General features: G+C 41.0%; 3 protein-coding genes across 3 annotated transcripts in view; 2 read left to right on the top strand and 1 right to left on the bottom strand.

The window, feature by feature from the left end:
• Window positions 1–7,424, top strand: part of ank1b (ankyrin 1, erythrocytic b) — a 97,767-nt gene extending 90,343 nt beyond the window's left edge. Inside the window, exons 40-44 of the mRNA XM_078287458.1 lie at window positions 5,020–5,677; window positions 5,901–6,045; window positions 6,136–6,180; window positions 6,563–6,634; window positions 7,356–7,424. Coding sequence (XP_078143584.1) covers window positions 5,020–5,677; window positions 5,901–6,045; window positions 6,136–6,180; window positions 6,563–6,634; window positions 7,356–7,424 — 989 coding nt within the window. The remainder of the gene's footprint in view (window positions 1–5,019; window positions 5,678–5,900; window positions 6,046–6,135; window positions 6,181–6,562; window positions 6,635–7,355) is intronic.
• Window positions 7,425–12,743: 5,319 nt separating this feature from the next.
• LOC139923129 (eukaryotic translation initiation factor 4E-binding protein 1-like) lies at window positions 12,744–17,462 on the top strand. The gene is made up of 3 exons (XM_071913850.2): window positions 12,744–13,028; window positions 16,335–16,532; window positions 17,149–17,462. Exons 1-3 carry the CDS (start codon window positions 12,893–12,895, stop codon window positions 17,178–17,180), a joined length of 366 nt encoding a protein of 121 aa, XP_071769951.2. The 5' UTR covers window positions 12,744–12,892; the 3' UTR covers window positions 17,181–17,462.
• A 2,762-nt stretch (window positions 17,463–20,224) lies between these two features.
• ndr1 (nodal-related 1) lies at window positions 20,225–22,170 on the bottom strand. The gene is made up of 3 exons (XM_071913838.2): window positions 21,963–22,170; window positions 20,514–21,277; window positions 20,225–20,377 (listed from the first exon to the last, which is right to left on the bottom strand). Exons 1-3 carry the CDS (start codon window positions 22,168–22,170, stop codon window positions 20,225–20,227), a joined length of 1,125 nt encoding a protein of 374 aa, XP_071769939.2.
• Window positions 22,171–25,243: the final 3,073 nt, after the last annotated feature.

The raw sequence follows: 25,243 nt of genomic DNA, 5'->3' as shown, positions 1-25,243 counted from the left end.
TATTTCACCCATTAATACTTACTAGTCCCTACCCAGGGATGCGCGCCACAACTACGTGCAGACTTCCGGGGATGCGCGCGCCACAACTCCGCGCAAAAGGCGCATAAACAGCGTAAATTTGTGAAAATGGAAAAATTAGCTCCGTCAGTCCCTGCCTATGCCAATGCTCAATGGCCATGTGCAGTTTCAGATTGATTGGCCAACCCGTTGAGGAGCAAAATGGATGCGGACGGACGGACAGAGATTTCCTCATTTATAGTAGGATTATTTTGTACTCACCTTAGGTGTTATGGATTCCATCAGAAGACGTTTAGCTTTTTAGCTTTTAGCTACACATTTGTATTTGCAATAATTTGTTTAATCTGAATTGCTGTAAGCTTTCATTCCAAATCTTTATGGTAAAACGCAAATTATCTACATTGACGAAGAGCATCGGACCTTTGAGCAATTGAAACCTTATTGCCAGGTCAAGCAAGGTGAATGTTGCTCTATTGTTTCACCTGATCCTGTTCCACCTATAGCTGGATCTTTATGACTTACTGGTTAGGAAGTTATTTAACTTTATACAATGTGTTGCTTTAGCCAAACAATTGATCAAAAAAGTGTCAACTGTGCTGACAATTTCAATAAAGCACAGCTAGCCGTGCTTTATGGGGAATTGGCTGCTAATTTAACTCTTGTGATCTCTCTTATGTTTTCCTGTGTTTTATGTTTTATAGCTGAGCACTACTTTCCATATAGCAAACATATGTGGGTAGCTAACCTCTGTATAAAAGCCATAATAGCTTAGTGAGCATTCTTTACTAATTATGGTTACTTTGTTGATGCCAACACTTGCACAGAACATCACCTATAGCTTAATGAAATCAGCAAACATAACCTGTAATTGATTCCTAAAAACAGCTACATCAGCATTCCTCAGCTACATGCCGCTGCTTGTAGAAGAATCTAGGTAGGAGCAGGTCAGAAGATGCTGAAAATCTTAGCTTTTGATGAAATTGTTTCATTGCAATGTGAAATATTCAACATCATAGGTAATATTCCTGGTGACATGAACTTGTACCAGTCTACATTTTCGAAAGATTAGGTGAAATGATGATCACAAAACCCCAAGGGTGCGCTCACACTATTACACATTTTATGCACGCAACGTGCACTTTTGTTTCCATAACAACCAGCTGCCGCTATCATCAAACTCTTACCATATACGAATACACTCCCATCAGAGTAACACCTACTACTAACTTTTCTACCGGTACTTTCTCCATTTTCATTCTGGTTGTTGTTGTCGTAAACTGCCAGCTTCATGCATGGGGTGAAACCCCACCTTCATTGTTATATTTGGCTCATAAAAGTCCACATCATAGCCGCTCCTCTAAAAAGTTCAGCTTTTCTCAACCTTCTCAACCAAAGTGCTCTGCTCTGCTGAACAAGATGACAGACACATTGCGTTTTCAAACTGGCAGCTTTCTGTTCACCTTGCAGCTGTGCCCCATTGGCTTAAGGCTGTGGCGCAAAAAACAGAATAGTGTGAACGCATCCTAACTTTGATTTTGGGTGAAATACTCCTTTAACTGTTTAATTCCACCTAATCTCACTCATTGGAATTCATTGATACAGCAATTTATGAGGACCGTTGTACTGAAAGTGTTGTTTAAATATGCAATCCAAAACATTGCTTTAAAGCCCCAATCCGGACATGTTGGCCTGTTAAGACTTAAGACAATGGTCTTTAACTCAGGCTTTATTTACATTGCATTTCACTTTCATGTTTTTCAAGACTTCTGCATCTGTAAAGATTTTAAATACTTTAATATTTTGATTATATTTGAACAAAATTTAAACAAACATTTAACCGTGAATTATATCAAACTTTTAAACACAATGAATGAATACATATTGACACAATAAATTATTAAATTAAATTATTAATTTGTAATTTATTTCCACATTCCAAATGATGAAACAGAGAAAGGGAATAAAAATGCAATTAACAGCTGGATGTAATGACTTAACATCATGAAAAGAAAAATCAGTTGATAAAATCTAAATGACATCGGAAGTCATTCTATATTCTGGTCTGTATTTAAACATTAGAAACATTAGAAATTAAAATGATGATATAAAAGCAATACCAATCTAACTAGAAGTATGCGTTAAACATGAAGGACCCGTCACATTTAGATTAAACTATTTGACCACAAAGAGACAGTTTAATTTAATAAAATCTACTCTGATCTAACACCTGTAACATATTGAATATCTCATGGAAGCAGCCTAGGTCAGACTACTGTACACTACTTCTATGACGTACGTTTGGCCCTCAAGGTCAGTGTCTTCACATCCGTAGATAACTGAAGAATATGTGTGTCAGCAAACACAGCCAGCAGGCTCACTGGTTGCAGGCGGTGCTGAAATTGTGCTCAAAGTCTCAAAGGCAAAAAGCATTAGATTTGGTACAGATAATTTTGTCAGACTCAGCTGAATTTGGATATTGAAGAAGCGTACAAAACTCCTTGGTGCGGCTATGAATTGTCATGATCTAAGCATACTGATAAATTTGTGCTTACAATGGGGAATAGTCAGTTATGGAAGATATTAAACATTTCTGACACCATATTCCATCAGACAGGTCATTCATGTTTTAGGGTTGTCACATTTGGGATACTTCCCAACAGTATGGTCTAGTGCAGCAACGAGTGCCAGAAAGAAATTAAAACTTAAAAAAGCATGTTGCTCTTCATTGCTCATATTGAATGAATGTAAACTCACCATGAGTCTCTGTCCTGGCTCAAGTAAAACTGTCTTGCTACTTTCTGTTCATTTTTTTTTTTTTACAAATGTACTGTATAAGCAGTTCTTATTCAGTTCAGACAGACAAAATAACCCAACCAGACATGCAACTGAAGGTCTATTTATACTTTCCAAACCTAAAACAAATAAATGCAACACAGTACAAAGCCATGGTCATAAAGAGGTTTCTATCCTGTGCAGCTCTCAAAAGAAAACAGTCCTCTTGACTCTTGTTAACATATTATTGCTATATGTTTTTTTATATATATATTTTAATTGATATTGTTATTATTATTGTTATTTTTGCTTTTTTTTGTTATTTTGGTAGATTTTTTGTTCAATTCTTGTCCAGTTATGTCTATAAGGTCATGATTTTTGTGGACCCCAAGAAGAATACCCGCTGATTTTGCTGGAGTTAATGAGAATCCAATCAAATAAATAATATAAATAAAAGCCTCTGATTCATAAATAACACAAGCTTTTTTTGCATTTCGCAAAATAACATAACTACGTGATTATTATGTATGGAAAATAAATGACCCAGTGAGTTTTGGAATAAATGAATAAATACTTAATGAATACTAGCTATAATAACTTATAAAATGACTCTGCTAACAAAGACACATAAACTAGAAAGCTTTCTTTAAATATTAGTTAATAGTTTTTGTCCTGTGTGTGTGTGTGTGTGTGTGTGTGTGTGTGTGTGTGTGTGTGTGTGTGCACGCGTGTGTGTGCACGCGTGTGTGTGCGTATGTGTAATGACATTTCTATGAGTGTGTTTTGGATGCATACACAAATGCATGACTCTTATGTGCAAGTACAGAAGAATGAAACAACAACAGTAACTTGCAGTTTCCTCTGCAGAATCTGCAAGTTGCTGCTGACCCACATCTATGACTTGTGATGAGGGTTGGAACGATAATAGTACACGATTCAGTACAACTTTTTCTGATCTTCTAAACGTCTACAACAGTTTGAAAGTATAGACAGTACAGCACCTAGCCTCTGCCTTGATTGGTCATTACAGTGATCTACAGAAGACCCAGTTTGAAATACTATATGTAATAGATCCAAATAAATATCTGTGATGGCCATAAAACTCCAGGCTTGCCTCACATTTAACCACTCAGACTGATTTATTTCAAATATGTACCCTTTAAATATTGTTATTACATTCTGAAAAATCAAAAGCTAAGTAATTGATACATATTGGTCTATTGGTGATTGGGTGTATGTCAATCCTACAGTTTTTTCCTGTGTCTTGCCAGCCTCTCAGAGAGCTGCAGTTGTGATCAGGACACTGAAATCTTATTGGTACAGCTTAATTTTACAGGGGAAGATACCATAAACTTATGTGGCACACATTTAACTATGTCAAATTTGCACTAGATATATTCCTTTTTCATTTCTCTTTATGGTCAGAAATGAATACCTGCAATGCAATTGATCCAGATCCAGAAAATCCAACATTTTCAACAGTGGTGAAACGCCTCGTGCCACTATTATGATAATTGAACCTTGAATATCGTGCCAACCCCATTTACAACACCTAACTCCAGACTCACCTCTTCTCTCTTCTTATCAAGGAACACAGCGTATCCGCTGCAGCTTCACTTTCTTACCTATTAAGAAACTAGAGCCATGCACTCATCACCCCACAGACAAATGGATGACACACCTGAACCCCTTATCCCTCACTTCACTTGTATTGCTGTGTCCCAATGATGGTAACCTAAACTGCTTCCTTTGCTTCAAACCCACAAACAGGAGGAAATATATCAACAGATTCATCAAGTCAATAGTAGAAAGATAAAGGAAGCTGAAAAGAAGTTTTAGGAAAGAAAGACAATGTTTTACTACTTCCAGTAAGATTTTGGGAATCACTAAAATTCTTAGAAATGTGTACTACCTTTTAAACTGAAAGTAGCATAAAACATATGGGCTGGAATTTATTGAGGATCTTGGAGTGGGGTTGCTGGTTCAGGATCAATATGTCTTTCTTTATCGCATTGAATGAAATAGACTGAAGGATATTTGGATCCTAAATTAGCGGTCCCACTCTGAAGTGCTTGATAAAGACCGACTCTCGTCTCTTTCCTTGTATATTGGGACAGGGCCGAGCCCCGCTGTTTCAGGTTAGTCGCCCCACTTCCTCCCCACCCCCCGCCCCCGCTGTGCCTGCGTGGTGTTAGTCTCTCTCTTGTCTCGCCCCTGTCTTCCCTCCAGGTTATGGGCTGGTGCAGGAGGAGCTGCTGTCCCCGGCCTCCATGCAGTACAGCCTGCCCTCGCCGCTGGGCGCGGAGCCCTACTGGCAGGAAGTCTCCAGCCTAGAGTGCGCACCCATCGCCACCACCGAGGAAGACACATTAATGGAGATGTCGGACGTGCAGGTGTGGCCGGCGGGGGTCAGCCCCTCGCTGGTTACGGTGGAGGACTCGTCGCTGGAGGGCAGCAGTCGAGCCGACGACTCGGAGGGAGCCACGCTCTCCCTTCCCTGCAGCTTGGGTCGGCCCAGCAGCTGTGCCAGCGGGGCCAGCGGCTCCATCATGGAGCTGGAGGAGGAGGAGGAGGAGGAGGAGGAAGGGGAGGTTGAGGAGGAGGAGGTGCCGCAGGAGCCGGCAACCGCACTGGCGGAGAGGGACAGGGTGAGGGCCAGTGGCGCCGTTCCCAAGGTCAACCTAAACGGCCAGCTGGGAGGTCAGAGGTCGGACGGGAGGAGGGGGGAGGCCAATGCAGCAGGAGGAGGAGGAGCAAAAGGAGGAGGTGGAGGTGTAGGGCTGGGTTCAGTGGAAGGGCTTTCTGTTGTTGCAGGCCAGCAGGTTTATGCCCAGCTGTGTGAGATGTCGGGACTGAGTCGCGCTGTGGAACATAATGGAGAGAACAGGTAAAACCACTGCAACTCAAGTCAAACTGTGTTGCAACACTGTGTGCTGTGCTTCTCACTGCCAGTAGTCAAAATGGTCTTTATATCTGCTGTATCACTTTCTCTTGTTGTTTCTCCTTGTTTCTCTTTCTCTGTCCTTTTGCCTTATTTGTCTCCTCTATGACTATGTTCGCTCTGTCACTCTGTCTTTCTCTCTTCCTCTCTCTCTCTCTCTGGTTTCCAGGGTTGTGGGAGGCGGAGCGTTCCAACCCTACCTACCAGACAAGGACTCCCTGCAGGGCTGGGTGGGCTCGCAGGCCAGGGTGTCATCGGGACGCGACGGCAGTGTGCCCGGCTTGCGCGTGGCCCAGGAGGCTCTGCTGACTCCGGTGTGTGACACGGGTTACTCACATGTGCTGCGTGGGCGCCTCCTGCAGGGCACGCAGCCCTTTGACAAGGGGCTGGGCTTCTCTCACCAGGAGGTGGGGCTACGTGCTTGGGAACAGGAGCGGAGGCGGGGCCAGGTCAGGTTGTCACGCCGACCACCCGCTGCTTCCTGTGCCTGGAGGAGGAACTTCCTGTCCATTCCTATTTTTTTTTTTTTTTTTTTTTTTTTTTTTTTTTTTTTTTTACAATATCGAATGAGAAGAAAATTATTCAATATTATTTTTTCATCAACAATTTCAGTGTTACAAAATAACAACCATCAAAATTGATCATTTTGATGATGTCACAGAACATGACCAGAGATATGTGTTGTTTGGTTTGATGCAACACATGGGGGAAATCTGCCATATCAAATAATTTTTGGTTTTGTTTCACATGATTGACTGCAAAACAACACATTGCAATAGTACGAATAATATGAATTGCTATTTATATGTAAATTGTGTTATTTTGATACAGAGAGATGAGAAAGAGGAGTACGCTGCTGAGGAGCAGTTTGTCGATGAACATGGAAACGTCCTGACTAGAAAGGTGAGTATGTCATGTTTACATCGTTTACACTGAGTCATATTCACACAGATACACACACTCACAAACACAAATATACATACAACCATATTCCCACACAAACACAGCCAACCCAACCCAAGCAGACAGCAGTTCACTGTGACACACTCATGTAGCCTTGCGCAGAGGGTGGGAAATTAACACCAGCCGCCAGCCAAATGCTGATAAAATGCATAATGTCCCCTACACCAGCCAATCTGGCGACAAACCAGCTATGATTTTTGAGAACTTGGAAGAGTTTCATTCCAAAATGAGATATTTTTATATTTTACATTTGAAAATGTGACACCTACTCGCACAAAATGATTGATAGCACAAAATTGAAACAGATGTTGGCATACTTTTGGAAGGACAAAAGAAAACTAAGTTCTTGGTTAGCTAACAACTTTACAGACTGGATCCACTATATTATAAAGATATTGAATAATGTGGTTAGAGTAATGTTTTTTTGTTTGTTTGTTTTTCTGACAATGGATTTTAAGTGTTTTGGAAATTATCTCTTCCAATCTAATTGGCTGATGAAATGGTAAAACAGGGACAGCTGGTGGATTTTGGGATGCACCAGCCACTGCGGCTGGCCGGTGGACACAAAAGTTAGTTTCCTTCCCTGCTTTCATGTAGAGGCTACAGCAGTTAACTGGTCCAAGTCTTGTTTCCTTCCCTCCTCCCTCCCTCCTTGCTCCAGGTGGGGGTGGATGTGAGAAAGGGCACTCAGTCAGTCAAGCGCACCAGTCTGCGGAGAGTAAAACACTGAAACACACATACTACCCAGTCCTCAAGGTACGGGACACACACCAAGCACTTGTGCATCCCAGTGCTTGGATAGAGGCTTCTGTGAGGATCTATTGGACTCTGTTCATCAGAGCCTAGTGTGTATGTGAACGACCCGACTCTCACCCACACGCTGAGTCAATGTACTATATCAATTAGGATCTGATATTTTGTATACATCCCATATTCTCTTGCTTTTTCACCTAACCCGTAGGTGAAAAAGGTCATAATAATTTAGTTCTTAATCTGCGTTTCATGTTTTAATGGAGTCTCTCTGTTTTCTAGGACCGGACATCCACTGCCAAACCATCCTCCACAAAAACACAACCAGAACGCAGAGGAAAATGAGGAAGGGATTGAGCGAGGAGAGGAAGACTTGAGACAAAGACTTAGAAGTGCAAACTACAAAATTACAAACACAAAATCATCCTCAAAGTGACCATGGAGCACCACAAAAGAGAAGAGAAGGAAAAAAGAGGAGTTCAAACTTGTAGTTTTGTAACATTTTTAAAGAAAAAAATATCAACTAGACTAGGGCATGATGATTTTTCTACAAAAAAATAAATGTCGGAAAAAACAAACGAGAAAAAAAAAAGCAACAAAAAGTGCTTCCTGTCAACTGTAATCGCATGATGACTGCTGGTGCATGCCCTTTGACCTTTTGAACTGTCATTATCTATAAACTGAAGGGGTACAAGGTATGGGCCCGGCCCAAGATCGGGCCACGGGCCAAGTTATGGACCTTATTCCCCCCAAATGGAGTTGTTTGTGTCCGCAAAATGAGTCCGATAACACTACAGCCAAAAAAAGCAACAGTCTTTTTTCCCTCAATGGATTGTTCTGTATACAAGCCGACGCTGAGCCTACCAATGCTTCATCCACTTGGACCCTTTTCCCTATTATTCTCAATGTGATATATGCACTCTATGCTACGTGGACGTGTGTCGGTGTGTGTATGTGTGTGTATGTGTGCGTGTACTCTTCTCTACCGCATGTGTTCCCTGCTTCTGGCTTGGCGCTGAGCCCGCCCCATGATTGGTCCGTGCCCCTGTGATGTCACGGCGTGCTCAGCGCTGGAATGAGAAAGCCGCTGTGCTCCCCCTTTTGCTTGTGAGTGTTCCGTCCGTGTGTGCTGATGTCTTTCCTTTTGTGAACGCGCTCGCTTCCTGTATTGTTTCTTTGGGACCTGTCCACCTTGATTTTAAGCTTTGTTTGACTTCGGTAGGGAACTGAATCTCTTTCCCCCTCCCCTTGTGTTTTTTTTGGGGGGGAAGTGTGTTTTTCAGACACTGGGAATGTTTCTTTGGAAAGGGGTTGGTTGCTTGATAGCATTGTGCAGCAGCCAGTGGACTCTACAACACAAAGATTGCTACTTTTTTTTTTTTTCCTAAGATGGCAGGTGTGATGACCTTTTCTACCTTCTTCTGTCATTTTACCTAGTAGCACACATGTCATGTTGATCCACAATCTTGACATGCTTTCCAGTAGCCTCGGTCAATATGCAGTGAAATCATACGCCTTTACATCGGCATCTAGTGCTCCTCCATCTAATGTTTTAAAAACCTTTATGTGCTCTCTCTTTCTCTGTTTGCAATGGCTGTAGCGCCTCGCTGTTGATTCCTGAGATGGTCCACATTTTGGTTTGTTCATTTGAAACAAAGTGAGTGAAGTGGAGAAAACATGGAGAATCTTCTTCGTGTGGGGATACATGCCGATTTGGAGGATATCCTAGAAAAAGAGTTGCCGGTGTAAATTAGCGGTACGGCACTGTAACGCGTGTTGCGATATAGGAACTCTGCAGTAAAGACAGACAGGATAGCACTGTGATCGTCTTATTAACACTGACCCCAGACTCGTGAACTGTGAAGAAACACAAACATTCACATAAACCGACAAAAATTGCATGCACATCCGCAAACAAGCACATATCCACACACACACACGCACATATGCAAACACACACACGCAAACATAAACACGTACAGTACATAAATAATGAATGCCTGGTCAGACTGGTTGTTTTTGGTGTCTGCCACAGCAATAATACCTAACAAAAAGAACACAGAAGAATGTATGAAGCAGGAGTGTGTTCGATGTGTATCTAAAGGATTGATACAGATAAAAAAAAAACATGTAAAGGCATGAAAGGTGTAACGTTGGGCCAGTATTTAAACTGAACTCTATCTGGACTAGCAGCGTTCAAGTTCAGCACTGGGCAACTGTGCTGTATCTGTCTGGCTCCATTGATCTTGATGTGAGCGAATTAGAGCGGACACACTGCCACTCTATGTCAGGGAGTGGTAATACAAGATCAGGCGACCCAGTTGTAGCAGTGTGGGACAGTAAAAGGCCTGATAGGGATGGTTTTGTTGTTCAGCACTTAACGTAGCAAAATATAAGCCAGGATATGTGAACTTCATACATTGAAACCTATGAATGAGTCTATTGCTGCTGCCGGGGGGAAACCACATAACTGCAGTTTTGGTGTTTTTTCTTTTTCTTGCTTTAATTGAAAGTTTGCATCGTCATTAATGGATTTTAGTGAGTTTCATGTCCCTTGGATCGCTGCAACAAACAAAAAAGAAAAGTATTGTTCTCTTCACTTCCAAAACACGTACGTTTTGCAGATATGTGTTTTTTGTCCGACAACAGCACTACAAAGGGGTCACACCATAGTAGCATACATTTCCTGGAAATCAAGACACAATATTTATCCCATGAGTACTGTATATGCTACTGTAGCTCGAATGAGTGAGACACTGAATGAATGAATGAATAGACTAGTTACACATCACACATTCACAAAGTCACGCGTATTCCCTGCCCAGTCCGTGCACATGAGAGCCTCATCTGGGATGCTACATGTTTATTACATATCACTTACTTTCCACTTTCTTAACTCCACTCAGGTTTTCAGTTCTGCTCTGTCAGGATCCAAGCTTTGCCCTCTTCTGTTTTTTAGTTTTGAGTCCCGCTCTCAAAGGAGAGTGCGGGACCCAACATGAGTGCTTCAGAAAAAAGACTTTGGTGTTGGGGTCAGCTGGGGTGGGATGGGGACGCACGGGGGGATTGTGGGGGGTGTATGAAGCATGGTGGTTTGTGTGTGTGTGTGCGTGTGTGTGTGTGTGTGTGTGGTGGGGAGCTCTTTTATTTATTAAGTAAGACCAAAAAGGACACAGGGTCTAAGTGTGAGTTCAGTAGCCATGCGACGCCCTGTAGGTGCAATTCTGTGTGGAGAGCCGTCTTCTCCGCTGGTCCGCTGCTGGGGAGGGAAAGTGACAGCTGACGCCTCTGCTGGTTGTGTTCATCCAAAGAAAATACCAATTAATTTTGCCATTGGTGGAAAAAAAAAGAAAATCTCATGAACCATTACCTGAACTTTACCAGAACAGCTGTTAGAACAGCTGAAAAGATAAGGTTACAAAATATTACTTAAACAAAACAAAAAATAAATAACTGCAATAAAACACTGTAAAAACTTAATCTTTAGCAGCCCACAGGTAAATTACACTTAAAGGAAATTGTTTTTTATATGGAAATGGAAATCGAATGCACTATATATGAAATTCCCCATGGAGAAATCAAGCCTTTCTCACCTTCTTTGAACGCACCCACCAGAGGGCGACATGATGACTTTCTCTCCTTATATAATTACAGTATGTATGAACTCCAGGTGAGGTGATTGATTCAATTTACTGCTTTTGGATGATGAAGGGTTTGGGGGGGTTTCTCAATCAGTAAACTGATGTCTCACTTCACTGATTCTATTAGTTAGTCAATCTCTTTCTTGCATCAGCACAAGAAAGAGGTTGAATTTAGGCCTGCACAGAAAATAAATTATGTAATCCTGTGTTAACTGTGTTTGATTAGTTATCCCTGTGTTTAGCGATGCAATGGAAAGACCAGGTATTGATCACATGCAAAGGGAAGATGGTATTGACACTTGGCCAATGAGTGAAAAAATGAAAATGTGTACTGTACAATATGCTTGTTGAATAATCTTCAATTATGGGAATCTTCTGTGTCTGCAAGATTTTTAACAGATGGTTTGGATTTACCGTCAGTCTGATTTAAACTAGTCGGTGAGCCTCTGCACTATGACAAAAGTAGACTCCACCGTGTGTGTGTGTGTGTGTGTGTGTGTGTGTGTGTGCCTGGTTCAAAAACTAGTTGTATCAGGGGGAGGAGAGAAGGTTTTCAAAGTGGGCAAGCGACACGAGAGGACATTTAACCTATGACGATGTATTTTAAAAGAGTATTGTAAAATTTTAACTGTTGCAAAGAATAGAGATCACCTATACTCCTTTAGAATGGATACATGACAATGTAAACGCAATATCATATTACTCTATCCTAAGGAATGCAACTGCGCACATGCACAAGAAAAGATGTTTTTATGAAAATATATGTATAAATATATGACAAAATATATTTAATTAGAATGCTATGCACCCTCATAGAGTTGTTATGGATGTTCTTTAAGCATTATCTAGACTAGGCAAACGCCCACATCATGGGGAATGTAGAGGCTTTGTAGGTATTACCACTTGTTTTCTTTTCTTTTGTATCGTCCTGGAGAGAGGAAAAACAAACGTGAATATGTATACAAGCCTTTCAATCAGAATCATTCTGACATGAAGATATGTATAGATCATCTTACCCTGTACACCAGCTCAAACCATTTACAAGAATTAATAAACAAAGATGTGACATAACTGCTGCCTGTTCTTTGGTGAAAGTAAAATTTGTGCATTTATTGATATCTATTTCCTATAGTGTGTATGTCATACTCAGTAGTGACTTTGTAGTGACCTTATACTTTTTTTTATTTTTTTTTATTACATTTTCTTTGAGGAAGGGTGACAGGATACAATTTAAACACATAATAGACATGAGATTACACACAGAAAAACAACAGATAAACAATATTAAAATAAATGCAAAAAACACATGAATAAATAAATAAATAGCCTACATAAATGCAAGGGTTGTAATCCAGTCCATACCCCCAGCAATTAACACCCCATTCATTAGCACACCTACTGACAGATGCTCACTTGAATTTACACATTTATTTTTGAACCACGTGCAAAAAGTTTAACCTTTATGTAATTACCACAGGTTTATTATTAGAATTGGGCCATAGGTTTACACTGTGACCTATAGAGCCGGAAAAACTACAACTTCCCCTGTTATGACGCCTCCCCTCCCCCATTTTCAGCCAATCGCAGCTGTCCGTCCCACGTGTTGTTTTGAAGGAAGGCTGTGGGTTGTTTGGAGCAGCTCACACCACGTGGAGGCTCAAGGTAACGTGGTGGCCGCGAAAACAAGAACATGAATGACAAAACTTTGGGGGACTACAACTTTTTTTATTTACACTTAATTCCCCAAGCTGCAGAAGGCAACACAAAACTACTTTCCTCGTCCTGTCCACTGGCCGGTCGTTAAGAGATGTCAACGGGAAGCCAGACCACAAGAAGTCGGGAAATCCCGGCCACCAGACGGGTCATCATCCACGATGCTGCCCTGATGCCCCGGGACTACTCCACAACCCCCGGCGGGACCCTGTTCAGCACCACGCCAGGAGGTAAGGATGAGCCGGGGCATGTCGGTGTGGGCGGGAGTTAGAAAGGGAAAAGAGTCAACAACTCCAAATCTTATCAGGAGTGTTATTTTTTTTAAGACAAGGACAAGGAAAAGGTCTGTAGCCTGCCATGAGAGTAGCGAGTGTCAAGGCAGAGGACGGAGCAGACTTTCACCCCGCTTCCAGCCACCCGTCAGTTACAGGCAGACTGTTAGAAGATGCGAAACCTGAAGCAGATAAGTCAAGGATGCCGAGGCAGTATCGGGAAAGGTAATGCGGTTTATAGCCCTTCATGTTCAGCCGCTTTCTGTTGGGCAACATGATGGAATAAGACGAGTTATGATCCAGTTCAGACTTGATAGCACTACTCTGCCAGAATGTAATGTTTCACTGATGTAGGTCTATCTCATGGTCATGTTGTGTGTTGGCCCTTTAACAGTGGAGTAGATGGGTTGCAAATTACAAGTTTATATAGCCTAGTGATTCTTGAAGCTGGACTTTGTGATGTAGAAGCTGAGACAAACAGGAGAGTAGGCCTATCATTAATTGAAAACTGATTGAGAGTTGGTTTTTTTGCGCTTAAGCAATTCTTGATTCATCACACTTGTCTTTGACTTGTCTAAACCGTTGTCAATTAAAATTCACCCATGCGAGCCTTCATTTTATATTCTCGACAAATGCTGTTCATGTAGGTAGGGCCTTTACTGCTGCACATGCAGTCTGTATGCTGGCAGATTTAACAGAGGGCAGTGAACTGCACAGACTTCAATCAGTGCAGAATCTTATTTTTGATTTCATTGCAGCATCTAATTTTAACAATGTTATTAAGCAATCCTGCTTGTAGTTAATGTGTGATAGCCTGATTCCTTGTTTGTAAGCTCCCAAAGAGTCTCTGTGCCTATACTTCACACACAGTCACATTTTAGTACTGTGGAAAGTTTTTGGTGAATCCATTGATTGGTATTGGATGAGTCAATTCTGCATAGCTGAAATCAATATCAATATCCAGAATGGGGAACCCCTAGCTTTGGATTGTTCACAAATCTACAATTAGCGTCTGTATGGTCAAATGTAGGCCTATTCCCCGTCAGATCCTATTTATAGGTGTGCTTCTTGTTATTACAGCAAGCTGTTATTGGGCTGCCACAACATGTTTACTAGATGTGGGCTACACTGTGCCCTATAGCTGACACTGTGATTATTTTTATGAATAAGAACAGAAGCTACTAAGTACTTAATAAAGTGGAACACATATTTTTCAGTGAATATATGCAAATAACTAGAAATCCCTGGCATTTCACATCCACCAACCTTCCAGCTCTCTACAGAAAACTGATTCATTATTTCTGGAGGGGTTGAGGCCCGGTGCATGTGTCACATAATTTGAAGATGTAATGAGATATATATTAATTCTGGGCAAAATAAATAATGAGGATAATATAGGAAACTTAAACATTCATTTGAACTAGAACACAATTCTTTTAGAGCCGGTTTTTATTCAGCCATCATGGAAACAAAGCAGTACAAATAATGTTAACTGAGCTCATCATCCAGAGAAACCGCTGGCTCATAGAAATCCCTCAGCTGGTTTAGTTGTTAAGCTACTTCTTCAGCGTTTTAACTCAAACTCCTACATGGGGAGACCTTGGGCAGTGGCCAGTTTTGGTACTGAGTAACCCTGTTTGTGGAATCCTGCTGCCACACTGAACAGTCAACAGTCGCACCAAAAGAAGATGTTTGTGCCCATCGGGATATTGTGGGAAAGTTGGCGCAGAGTGCAGCTGTCCATAAGTGATATTATGTTCTGTAACAATCCCAGGTGGAACAGATTTAGCCAGATCAAATAAAATAAGGTCAGTGACGGTGTGTTAAACCTCGCTGATATGGGTGCCAAATGAAGTGGGTCATTGTTCATGGGCATGTATGGGCATGTTTAGCCTATACTTGATGCACAAGTCACACTGCAAGGCGGGGCGATATTCACAAAATCAAATATCACAATATTTTAGACCGAATACCTCCATATCAATAATGTGACGATATTTTGGGGGAATGAGTATTGGTGCTTTCATAAGGTATTTACCCACGAAAATTAGTAATGGTCATTAGTAATCAGTAATAAGTAGTAATGTGTAATCAGTAATAAGTAATGTGGATATGAGCAGATAAATCCAATCATTTTTCAATTTACTCAGCCAGAACAAACTAATAAGTTCAGAAAACTGTATCACTTTACTGTAACGCAGCCTTTAAGATTTTTATTGTTTTTATTATTTAATTTTACTCACTTATATTGTATTATTATTGTTTTATTGTATTTTATCCTTTTGTGAAGCACTTTGTAACATTGTTAAGAAAAGTGCTATATAAATAAAGTTTATTATTATTATATTATTAAGATGAGGAAGAAGTAACATTTCAGTTATTTCACAATATTACGATAACCAAAATCCCAGACGATATCTATTCTCATATCACAATATCGATATTATACGATATGTCGCTCAGCCCTAAGTCACACTCTCATGGAAACTGTCATAGCATGTGACACTTTTCAAGCTCTTGCAGAAAGAAGGTAGTGTGTGCACCTCCAGAATACTGACCAGCTGTTTGATACAAAAGTTTGAAACAAAAAAAAAAAAAGAGCACATACACACCAGATTGATGTTCCCTTGGTGTTTTATTCAGCGATGTTTCCAGCTCAGCAGGTTGTTTTCAGGTATACAATATTAAACAATATATAGCAGTAAGAAAAGTCATTTGAAAATTGTAATTTCCAGGCCTGGAAAAACTTAAGTTTTGGAAATGTAATTTGTTCAGTATAGCTAAGTGTTTAATGTCAAGGTTAGCTGCTGGTACACTGAGTTACCTTTGGAAAAATAATAACCCAAATAACATATTTCCTAACAGAAGAAGTTGATGGAGTAGAATAGCCAAAATAAAACCTTGGGCATTCAAATCAAGTATTCAACAAAAAAAGGACTATCTGAACACAGCTGCTGTGAAATATTGGTCATTGAAATTGCATTATATGTCATGGGTTTAGCCTGGTAAAACTATGAAAATAATTAGCAAAGAGGTGTTAAGATCTCTAAGAGCTCTCAGGCTTTTGAATATAAGACAGTGTGAACTCTTTATCTGATGTGTTTTGTACCATTAGGAAAAAAATATTCAGTCTGTTTAAAACATTGTCTAGAGGAACATTAGTGTGAAATGAAAAGAACATTTATAATGAATGTCTCCTTTTTTGTTTCCATCTCTGTGTGAAATCCCACTGGACTTCACCTCACCTTCGCCGCTGCCACCCAGGAACCAGAATCATCTACGACAGGAAGTTCCTCCTGCAGTGTCGGACGTCCCCTCTGGCGCGCACCCCCCCCAGCCTGCCCGACATCCCAGGAGTCACCAGGCCGCTCAAACCCGACTGCTCTGCCCTGCCTGACACAGCCTGCCCTGAACAGACGCCCAGCAACACCAACCACAGCCTGCTGACAGAGGAGAGCACAGGTAAGGGCCTTGAAAGTGTGTGAGAGAGAGAGAGAGAGTGAGAGAGAGAGAGAGAGTGAGAGAGAAACACCTGAATTATACCGTGCCAACACTTTCATAGTTTCATTTCTTTCCCTGCTACTATATCTATCTTATTGTTATGAACTTATAATAATTTACTGTTTTTTTATTGTTATTGTCGTTATAATTGTTATTGTTTATTCATTATCCTTCCTACTTTCATTACTGCTATCAATTATTATTATTGTATATGAGAGAGAGAGTGAGAGAGAAAGAGAGAGAGAGAATGAGAGAGTACAAAACACCTGAATTATACCGTGCCAACACTGCTTTATAATTTCATTTCTTTCCCTGCTACTATATCTATCTTATTGTTATGATCTCATAATCATTTACTGTTTTTTTAAAATTATTTTCATTACTGCTATCAATTATTATTGTTGTATATGAGAGAGAGAGTGAGAGAGAAAGAGCCAGAGAGAGACAGAGAGAGAGAGTTTGCATTCCTATGTGTGAGAGAGACAGTGTGTGTGTGTGTGTGTGTGTGTGTGTGTGTGTGCGCATGCGTCTGCAATTGTGTGTCCTCCTACTCAACTGTATTATTTTGTTTTCCTAGGAGAAGATGCCCAGTTTGAAATGGACATTTGAAGCATAGACCCATGAAGATGAAAGTGATTCCTACCAGTGTCAGTGTCTGTGTGACGGTATGAAAGCATACCAGTTCAAACGAAGAGACTAAGCTGTGTAATCTCAGGGTTTTGAAAACAAGACAGTATTTTTTTTGTACTGTTAAACGTGTGATGATATTTTGAACTATGGAACAACTGATTCAGTCTGCTTACAAATTTGTCTGGTGTAACTGAAGCATGAAATTAAAAGAAAATGTTTCTTGTATGGCTGTAAACTGTTTTTAAAAATTAAACAGTTAAAATGGCATTTGTATTTTATGTAATTTGATTTATTTGATGACTTTAAACACTTTGTGCATGAGTAAAATCTTCAGTGTTGTCACAATAAAGTCAGAAACATATTTTCAAATAAATTATTGTGAGTCATAAAGAAAACTTTCTTTTCTTGTCAAGATGTATTGTGTAAAGTAACAATATATGTAGCGGCTATCTTAAAAGGTTTATTAGCCGCTGAGAGGCTAAGTAGGGGAGGCTATCTGTCCGACTCGCTGGTTCCAATCAAACACCTTGACTCCGCGGCTGAGTTTTGAATGTTTATTGTGTGCAGTCCGTAGCATCAAACAATGCGATATGCATACTTGAAACATGCCGGTTTTGGTATAGAAAACAAAGCGTAAAACGTACGGTCAACAGAAAATAAGGACTCCCCACTCACCCCCTCTCTACCTAACCAGACTGACTGATTAACAAACAGGTGATATCTCTTCCTACCAACACACACACCCCCCACGTCATGCCCCAAATTACCGTAAGTGACGGTGAAGCAGTGTGAGCACAACACAAACACATACATGGCTCCTACAATATATGTCAGTTTTATTTTAGAAAACAGTTAAGTCCAATTTATGATCCATGTCTTCTATGATAGATAGCTTCGGTAGTCATACACCGTTCTCTGCTCTTGGTACAATTGTTTTACATAACCAAGCTTACTGTTTGCTGATACATTTTGGTTTCTGAACAGGCTGTTTGAATCCAAAAAGGGTCAACTCAGGACCAGATATAGCCTGCTTTGACTGGGAGTGCAGTCAAAATTTTCTGGGGGGCTGCAACTGTCCCATTAGCTTATTGTTGTAGCGGGTTTAGAAATTATTGGGTAATGTCAGGTAGTAATTAGGGATAAGCCTAAGTGTATGTACAGTGTATTGTAGGTGATTATAGCTGTGTTTGGTGTTGAGAGCTGGTGTGTGTGTGTGTGTGTGTGGGGGGGGGGGGGGGGGTATGTCATGCTTGATAACTCTATGACATACCCGCAGTCACACACTCAACCCTGTAATATTTAGATTAGGTGGCTGGTGAATGGTGCGGCCTGACTGATGTTCCTGTAGATTTATGACTGTAGTCACGGTTTGTGGGCTAATACATCATACTTTTATTATCTGATTTGGGCTTCTGTATGGATGCTCACCTTGGATTATGGCACCAAGGATTGTTAGGCCTACATCATGTCCTGTATAAGAATTAGTTTTAGTAACAATGCAACAGACATACAGTACCTGTGTAACTTTAAACTGAATATTCGGCCATTGTGATCGTGTTTCCAGTTAACCTCCTTCTTTACCTCCCGCTGGTTATTTAGGCCCCTGTTTTACTGTTTTGTTTTGGATTGTTTTGTTACATCAGAGGAGGCTTTATCATTCATACGTTGTAGACACTTTCTCCTCTCAATATCACCCTTTGCCTTTCATAAAAATAAATAAATAATAGTATTGAAATCTGTTTTCTTTGCCGAGTGCGATATCATTCAAATAGAAATCCACTCTGCACTTTCCTCGTGCCATTATCATTCTCTTCTGGGGAGGGAAGCTTTATTTTGAGTTTGACAGATATTTCTACACACTGAAATGTGGACAATGCCCTGAACAATCTGTACTTCTGTACTTTTGTACATCGACAAAGCAAGAAAACTATGTGATAGTGTGATATTTTTCACTCCCCTACCCCGTACGTACTATTCATTCTTGTGAAAATAAATAAATAAATAGTTCCCACAATCCCAGTGCATGCGGGGAAAGGGGAGGACAAAGGATCAAGGCAAGGGACATTTTGTGTGATTGTATGTGAGAGAGAGATAGAGTGTATTCATGCATGTGTGTCTGTGTGTGTGTGTTATTTTAGTTGTATTTTATTCAAACTTTTCTGTACTATCTACACTCTAAGCCATGACCGGTGAGTGTAATGGAGGGGTCAATCATTGTTTATGTGCTTTGGTTGAAGTGAGTTGTGGCATTAAATATTGTGATGCTGCCAGCAACCAATACATTTTCTATGAGGTCAAACCTATGAACACCACCATTGTAAAAATAAAAAGAGGAGAATGTTGTTTAAACGCAATCAAAATGGACAATCATGAAACCTTGCACCAAGATAAGAATTTAAGAATAATTAATTTTATTATATACACAGGTCAGTTTGACCCAAACTTCGCAGGAAGGTTAAAGCGCTTGCACCATTGTTAATTCTGACATTTGCATAAGTCATTTTCATGGCATTACAAAGTATGGAGTCTTCAGGCAAAAAAAAAGAGTACAGTGACGTCTTGTGTGCAACTTTTTGTGAATCTCCTCTAGTGCTTTTGTCAGTGACCATCTTGTGTTGATATCTTGATCTTGTTGTCTCATCCTTACATTATTTAATATCTCGTATAGTAGATCCAGTGGCAAAAGTGTTGTCATTTTGTCAACCAAGGACCGAGTCACCTACTGTCCTCCCAAAAGTACCATAATTTTTCAAATGTCTTTCTGTCAATCATTTTATAAGAGTAGGTGTCACGTTTTTCAAATATATGGATACCTGATTTTGGAATCAGGTGAATTTAGAGAACAGTGTCCAGCATATAGTTCCTTCTTTCAGTCCTCCTTCACAGCAATGACCTGTGTTCCAGTGTCAGACTGGACTGTGTAAAGTGCCAATGGACATTCATCCATTTTTGCCTCTGAGTGGCTCAGTGGCTACAGTCCAATGTTTATGTGACATAAGGCCATAGGCCTAAGGGCCTTTTGCTCAGTGGCAGCCACACTCCTCCACCACCATGCCCTCGTGATGCCTCATAACCATCTCTCCATTCTCGTAGTACAGCATGGATAGCGGTGCCAGGCGTGTTGGCACACAGGACGGACATGGCACCCGGTCTGGGTGGTGAAGCTTTAGCAGGCTCTGGAGAGAGAAAGAGAAGAAAGTGATGGGTTAGAGTCAATCTATGCAAATAGGGTAGGAATCAGAATAATTTTATCAGCAAATACAATAAAAGTAAAGGAATTTGTCTTGGTGACGAGCAGAGATTCAGTCTTACCTGCATGTATGCATGGTTCGTTGGGGTGAAGGTCTCGTCTACTGGTGTAGGACAGCTCCCTTCACAGCGGTAGGCATTGTATCGCTTGGGATAGACAATCCAGTCGCTCCATCCAAGCTGGTCAAAGTCCACCCACATGTCCACTTTCCTGCACAAGGGGCCCTTCCTCTCCTCTGTGGGCATGCTGGCAGGAGCCGCCCCCACCACGCTGCCTCTCTGCTGGTGGTGCCTCTTGGCTCTGCGGCTCCTTGTCCTGGTGTTGGAGCCAGCTGTCACTCGCTCCCTGTCCAGGGTGACGTATTTGGAGTGCTCTGCTGTGCGGATGAGTGTCGGGGTTCGCAGGCCATCAGGGTTCTGGTTATGCTTCGAGAAGACAACCATCATGACCCGGTCGGCCGTAGGGTGTTGAACTCTCTCCTGGCCCTGCTGCTGCTCCTCCTCCTCCTCCCTCTCCTCAGGCCTTGGTGAGTGCTCCTGCTGCAGCCAGCGACGGAGCATCTCTGTCATGTTGAACACCTTCCAGGAGGAGGGGGAGACCAGAGCGCTGGGTTGGGCTTTCAGGCGGCCAAGGAACAGCCTCTTCTCTGGGCACTGCTTGCTGGAGCACTGGCCTCTGTGGGAGTGGTAGATATCCACGGAGGCTCGGGAAGACTCGGTGAAGGCAGGTAGGCGGATGCGAAGTTCAGACCGCTGGACGTTGTCGCTTGCAGACATGGAAGACAAGTCAAAGGTGATGGACCACCTCCCACCAATCTGCTGGCAACCTATAAAGGAGATAAGAGAGGAAACAAATCGGTTAGGATTATTCATGAACTAGTCTCAGCATTCAAGATTAGGATATACATAGAAAAGTGTGCAGGCAAACACGACTGCTCTTGCACCTCTTTGGGCTTTTATATGCTTGTCCCCAAGGCCCAGTGTCTTTTGACATGTGATGAGCAGGTATAAAAAAATGTTGTTATTGTCTCACTGTGGATTGCTTTGCTCTTGATACACTCGTGACAGCCTGGGACTGCTATACACACTGGGATAGGATAGTACATGCTCATAGAGGGCCTATTCTGCAATAAGCATTTCAAGTTCAACAGCAGGAGGTGCCAAAGTGCAAGAGCTACTATATATAGTTCATAGTTTTTGCTAGTATTTACAAGTATGAAATCCTTATAAAATGTATTATAGGATTACCGTAGGCCTATTTGTTTTTCGTAAGGAAATGTGGATTTATACAAATAACAAGATAGGCCTACAGACTCATAACCAGTTTTTAACGGCATTTAACCAAGCTTATTCTAAAAAGCACTGTTGTATCTTAAACATTTCTTAAATCACATGAAAAAATGTTATTTATTGTCAAGATATTTTTTTGTACTTGTACTGTACAAAAATCACTCATCTATGATCTATCACAAACTTTAGCATACTTTTTTTTTCAAAGTTGAATAGACTTACTTTTAGCGACAAGGTTGGTCACGGAGTCGGAGTCATGCAGACGGGGGTTGTCCTCGGTCGGGGTCCGGCCGGAGCTGACAGCCGGCGTCCTGGTCCGGTCCTCGGCCAGTAGGGTCCGGTAGAGCTGCATCATGTAGAGCGGCAGCCTGCTGGACTGCTGGTGCTGCACGGTGCTTCTGGAGCCGCCGGGCCGAGGAAGACCAGCCATCCCGAGGAGCAGTGCGTCCTGGTGGATCCTAGGAAAGGGCCCTGCGCCAAGAACCCGAACCAAATCCGCCAGAAGAAGAAGAAGCGCACATGAGAAACCCAGAGTTAGTCCCTTCATAATTCCGAGTTGGTATAGGCAGGTAGATCCAAATCAGTGATGCTCAATAGGTCTATGCGTTGGGTAGAGACAGGAGGTCCTTCTCTTTAGCCTCTCTGTTTGAGACTGAGGTGAGATGCTGTGACCTGGAGTTATAGTCGCTTATGAAAGCCCAATTGCTGCTGCTGTCTTTTGAAGACTTCTGTCAAGCCACGAGCTTTTGAAGGGCGTGTGTGATCCACGGGAATACAGAGGGAGCTCAAAGAGTTAAATGTCACAAGGTCGTTGTGTATCGAAACCAATCGCTCTTTGTAGTGGCCGAGGTGTGAACAACTCTAATACTTCTCCACTGATTGTTGTTGTTGTGTATATTAGAGATCCCTTTGATAAGGAGGCATGACAATAATATTAGTTAAGGAGATTACAAGCTGGACACAGCGCTGTGATTAATGGGGAACCAACACGGGAGTTAATCACGAATCACTTTCTGTTGTGACCTGTCATGACCTGTTAGGCCTGGTAAGACGGAGATAATAATAATAAAATAATCTATCACATTTTCACTTTGTAATGGGCCGGCTGTAATGGCCAACATTTCACACAACATCTCCTCTACGGGAAAAAATGATGCTGCTTAATATGTTCCATGACACATTTTAATCATCTGTCATTTCCCACCGGTTCCCATTTTATCCTGTCACTTTTGAGAGATTAGGCCCAGCATAATAATGAAACATACTCTAAATGTACTTGTCACTATTGTATGCTACAATTTGCTATAAGTCCTAATTCTGGTAACTGACAGTCTATTAATCATACATGTATACTCAAAAGTTCAGTTTAATGCTCTGTCATGTTTTTCAATTAAATGTGAATATCGTAAATTGTCAACAAAAATGCAGTTGTTATTATAGGCTTGTATAGTTTGTTGTTTGTATGTTTAAAAATATATTGTTTATAAAGGCTGATCGTTTTGTCTGTATGTGTCAAAATTTGACCCAAATAATAGTGACTCTACTGTAAATAATAATAAATAATATCCTATAAATAAAAAAAAAATCCTATCCTAAATTGAACTGGAGCAAGTTTCCATTTCCTCAAAAGTTCAAAGAAGCCACGTCAAGGAAAATGATTGTCAGGACATTATCTTTAATGAGCTACATCTACAAGGAAAACTCTGTGATATGGTAATGAAGTCAATGGCATCAGTTTAATTCCCATATAGGAGCATCCACTTATACTGCAGTTCAAACTTTTGGTGAGTTGGTTAAGGGGGGGGGCGTCAATAACATTGAACTGTTAATGAAACACTTCAAATGATACAACAAAAAAAAAAAACCCCGATAAAACAGCCTCACCTGAAACTTGAAGATGAAAGTAAATAATGGAGTATAAAAGTGTCATGGGTGTAAATAGACATATATGATAACAATGACATCTGACAAGGCGCTCCTCTGAACACATTCACACTCACACGTAGCCCATGCAGAAGAAAGTGCAGACAGCAAACTACAAAGCTTGGACTCTTTTTGATGAGCACGAGTTGTGAAAATATCAAAAAGCTCTAGAGGATGTGCAGTGAACTGTACTCGTCCTTTCAGAGCTCTTTATTGTGACAACATCAAACAAACTTTTTTTATTTGAACTCCAAAGTTGTGCTCTTTTTTTGGTTTTGTGTGATTGGAACGAAAGTCAGGTCTCGGATTGATAAAGAAAACAAAGACGCTGGACTAATTCATCAATCAGTTTTCACCAAATCACTTTATTAATCACTTTGCTGTTTCTGGGTAATACGGCATCCAACAAAACCACGTCATTTTAGACAAATGCCACAAAGACACAAAAGTATTTAAGTAAATCATCCGTTGTATATTATAGCTGTAATTCGTATTATATTCGAGTTGCAGCAGCTCATCCATCCTGGAAATCACTCTTTGCTAAGCAGCTTTGATTGTACAAAACGCCAAGCCTTTATGGACCAATCAAAACAGCATATCACCATTTTTCACTGCGAATTATCAGTACGATTTGTTGCATTTCCCACGCTAACATTTTACTTTATCAATGCAGTTTTAGTTTGGCACGAGTGTGTGACATTAACCGTGCCAAATTGAAGCTGGTCTGCACCGTCAACATGTTGCACTTGAAGTGTCAGCCGATGCATCTCCTATTATAATCCCCATTATCCAGCAGGGGGCACTATGAGCCAACCGTTTGTTATGACATTGATTAGGGCAGTCTCCTCAGTCCTCATGATCCCGCGTGTGCGTGTGTGTATGTCGGTGTGTGTGTGTGAGCTTCCAGGATTGTAGCCTACTCTGCATGTCCAACCAGTCAGAATTAGGAGATTTGTTAAATGTCGCCAATAATGCCGCAGAATCAGACTCACTTGAGTAGCCTATAGGAATGTTGAGAGATACAATTTTGATATAGGCAGTAATTTTCAGTGACACGGACATGCAACACATTTTCACAGTTATTATCAATATTCATCCAACTCTCTTATGTTACTGTGATTGGTAATGTGCTGCCATCAAAAATGTAAATCACTTTTAGAGACAGTTTTTCTCAGTGACAATGGTGCAAATCTACAGAGTTTTACAGTACATTCAGAATGCAATAGCAGCCAGGAGCAGCACACCTGGAACAAGTAGGTGTATGTGTAGTATGTGCTCTACTGCACTGCAACAAGGATTGATAGTTTGGCTTTTGAGGGGATCAGTGTACTTCACATTATCTCTGTTCCAAAGTTATTTGAAAAGAAACTTCAGTAACTGAAATGACAGCAGAATCTGCTAATAAATTCAAACTTATTCTACTCTTGCACACTTTGTAAGTCACTGTGGATAAGAGCTTCCCCTAAAATCCTAAAATGCCACATAATGTTGAGTAAGTCACTTACGTATTCAGGGTCAGTATTGTATTCACTGATAAAGAGTACGAGGTTTAGATACACCTTGCCCGGAGATGAGAATAA

Source organism: Centroberyx gerrardi, chromosome 2 (genome assembly GCF_048128805.1).
Source record: "Centroberyx gerrardi isolate f3 chromosome 2, fCenGer3.hap1.cur.20231027, whole genome shotgun sequence".
Classification (NCBI taxonomy): Eukaryota; Metazoa; Chordata; class Actinopteri; order Beryciformes; family Berycidae; genus Centroberyx; species Centroberyx gerrardi.
The sequence above is the reverse complement of the archived record's forward strand: the minus strand, read 5'-3'. Positions and strand labels throughout refer to the sequence as shown.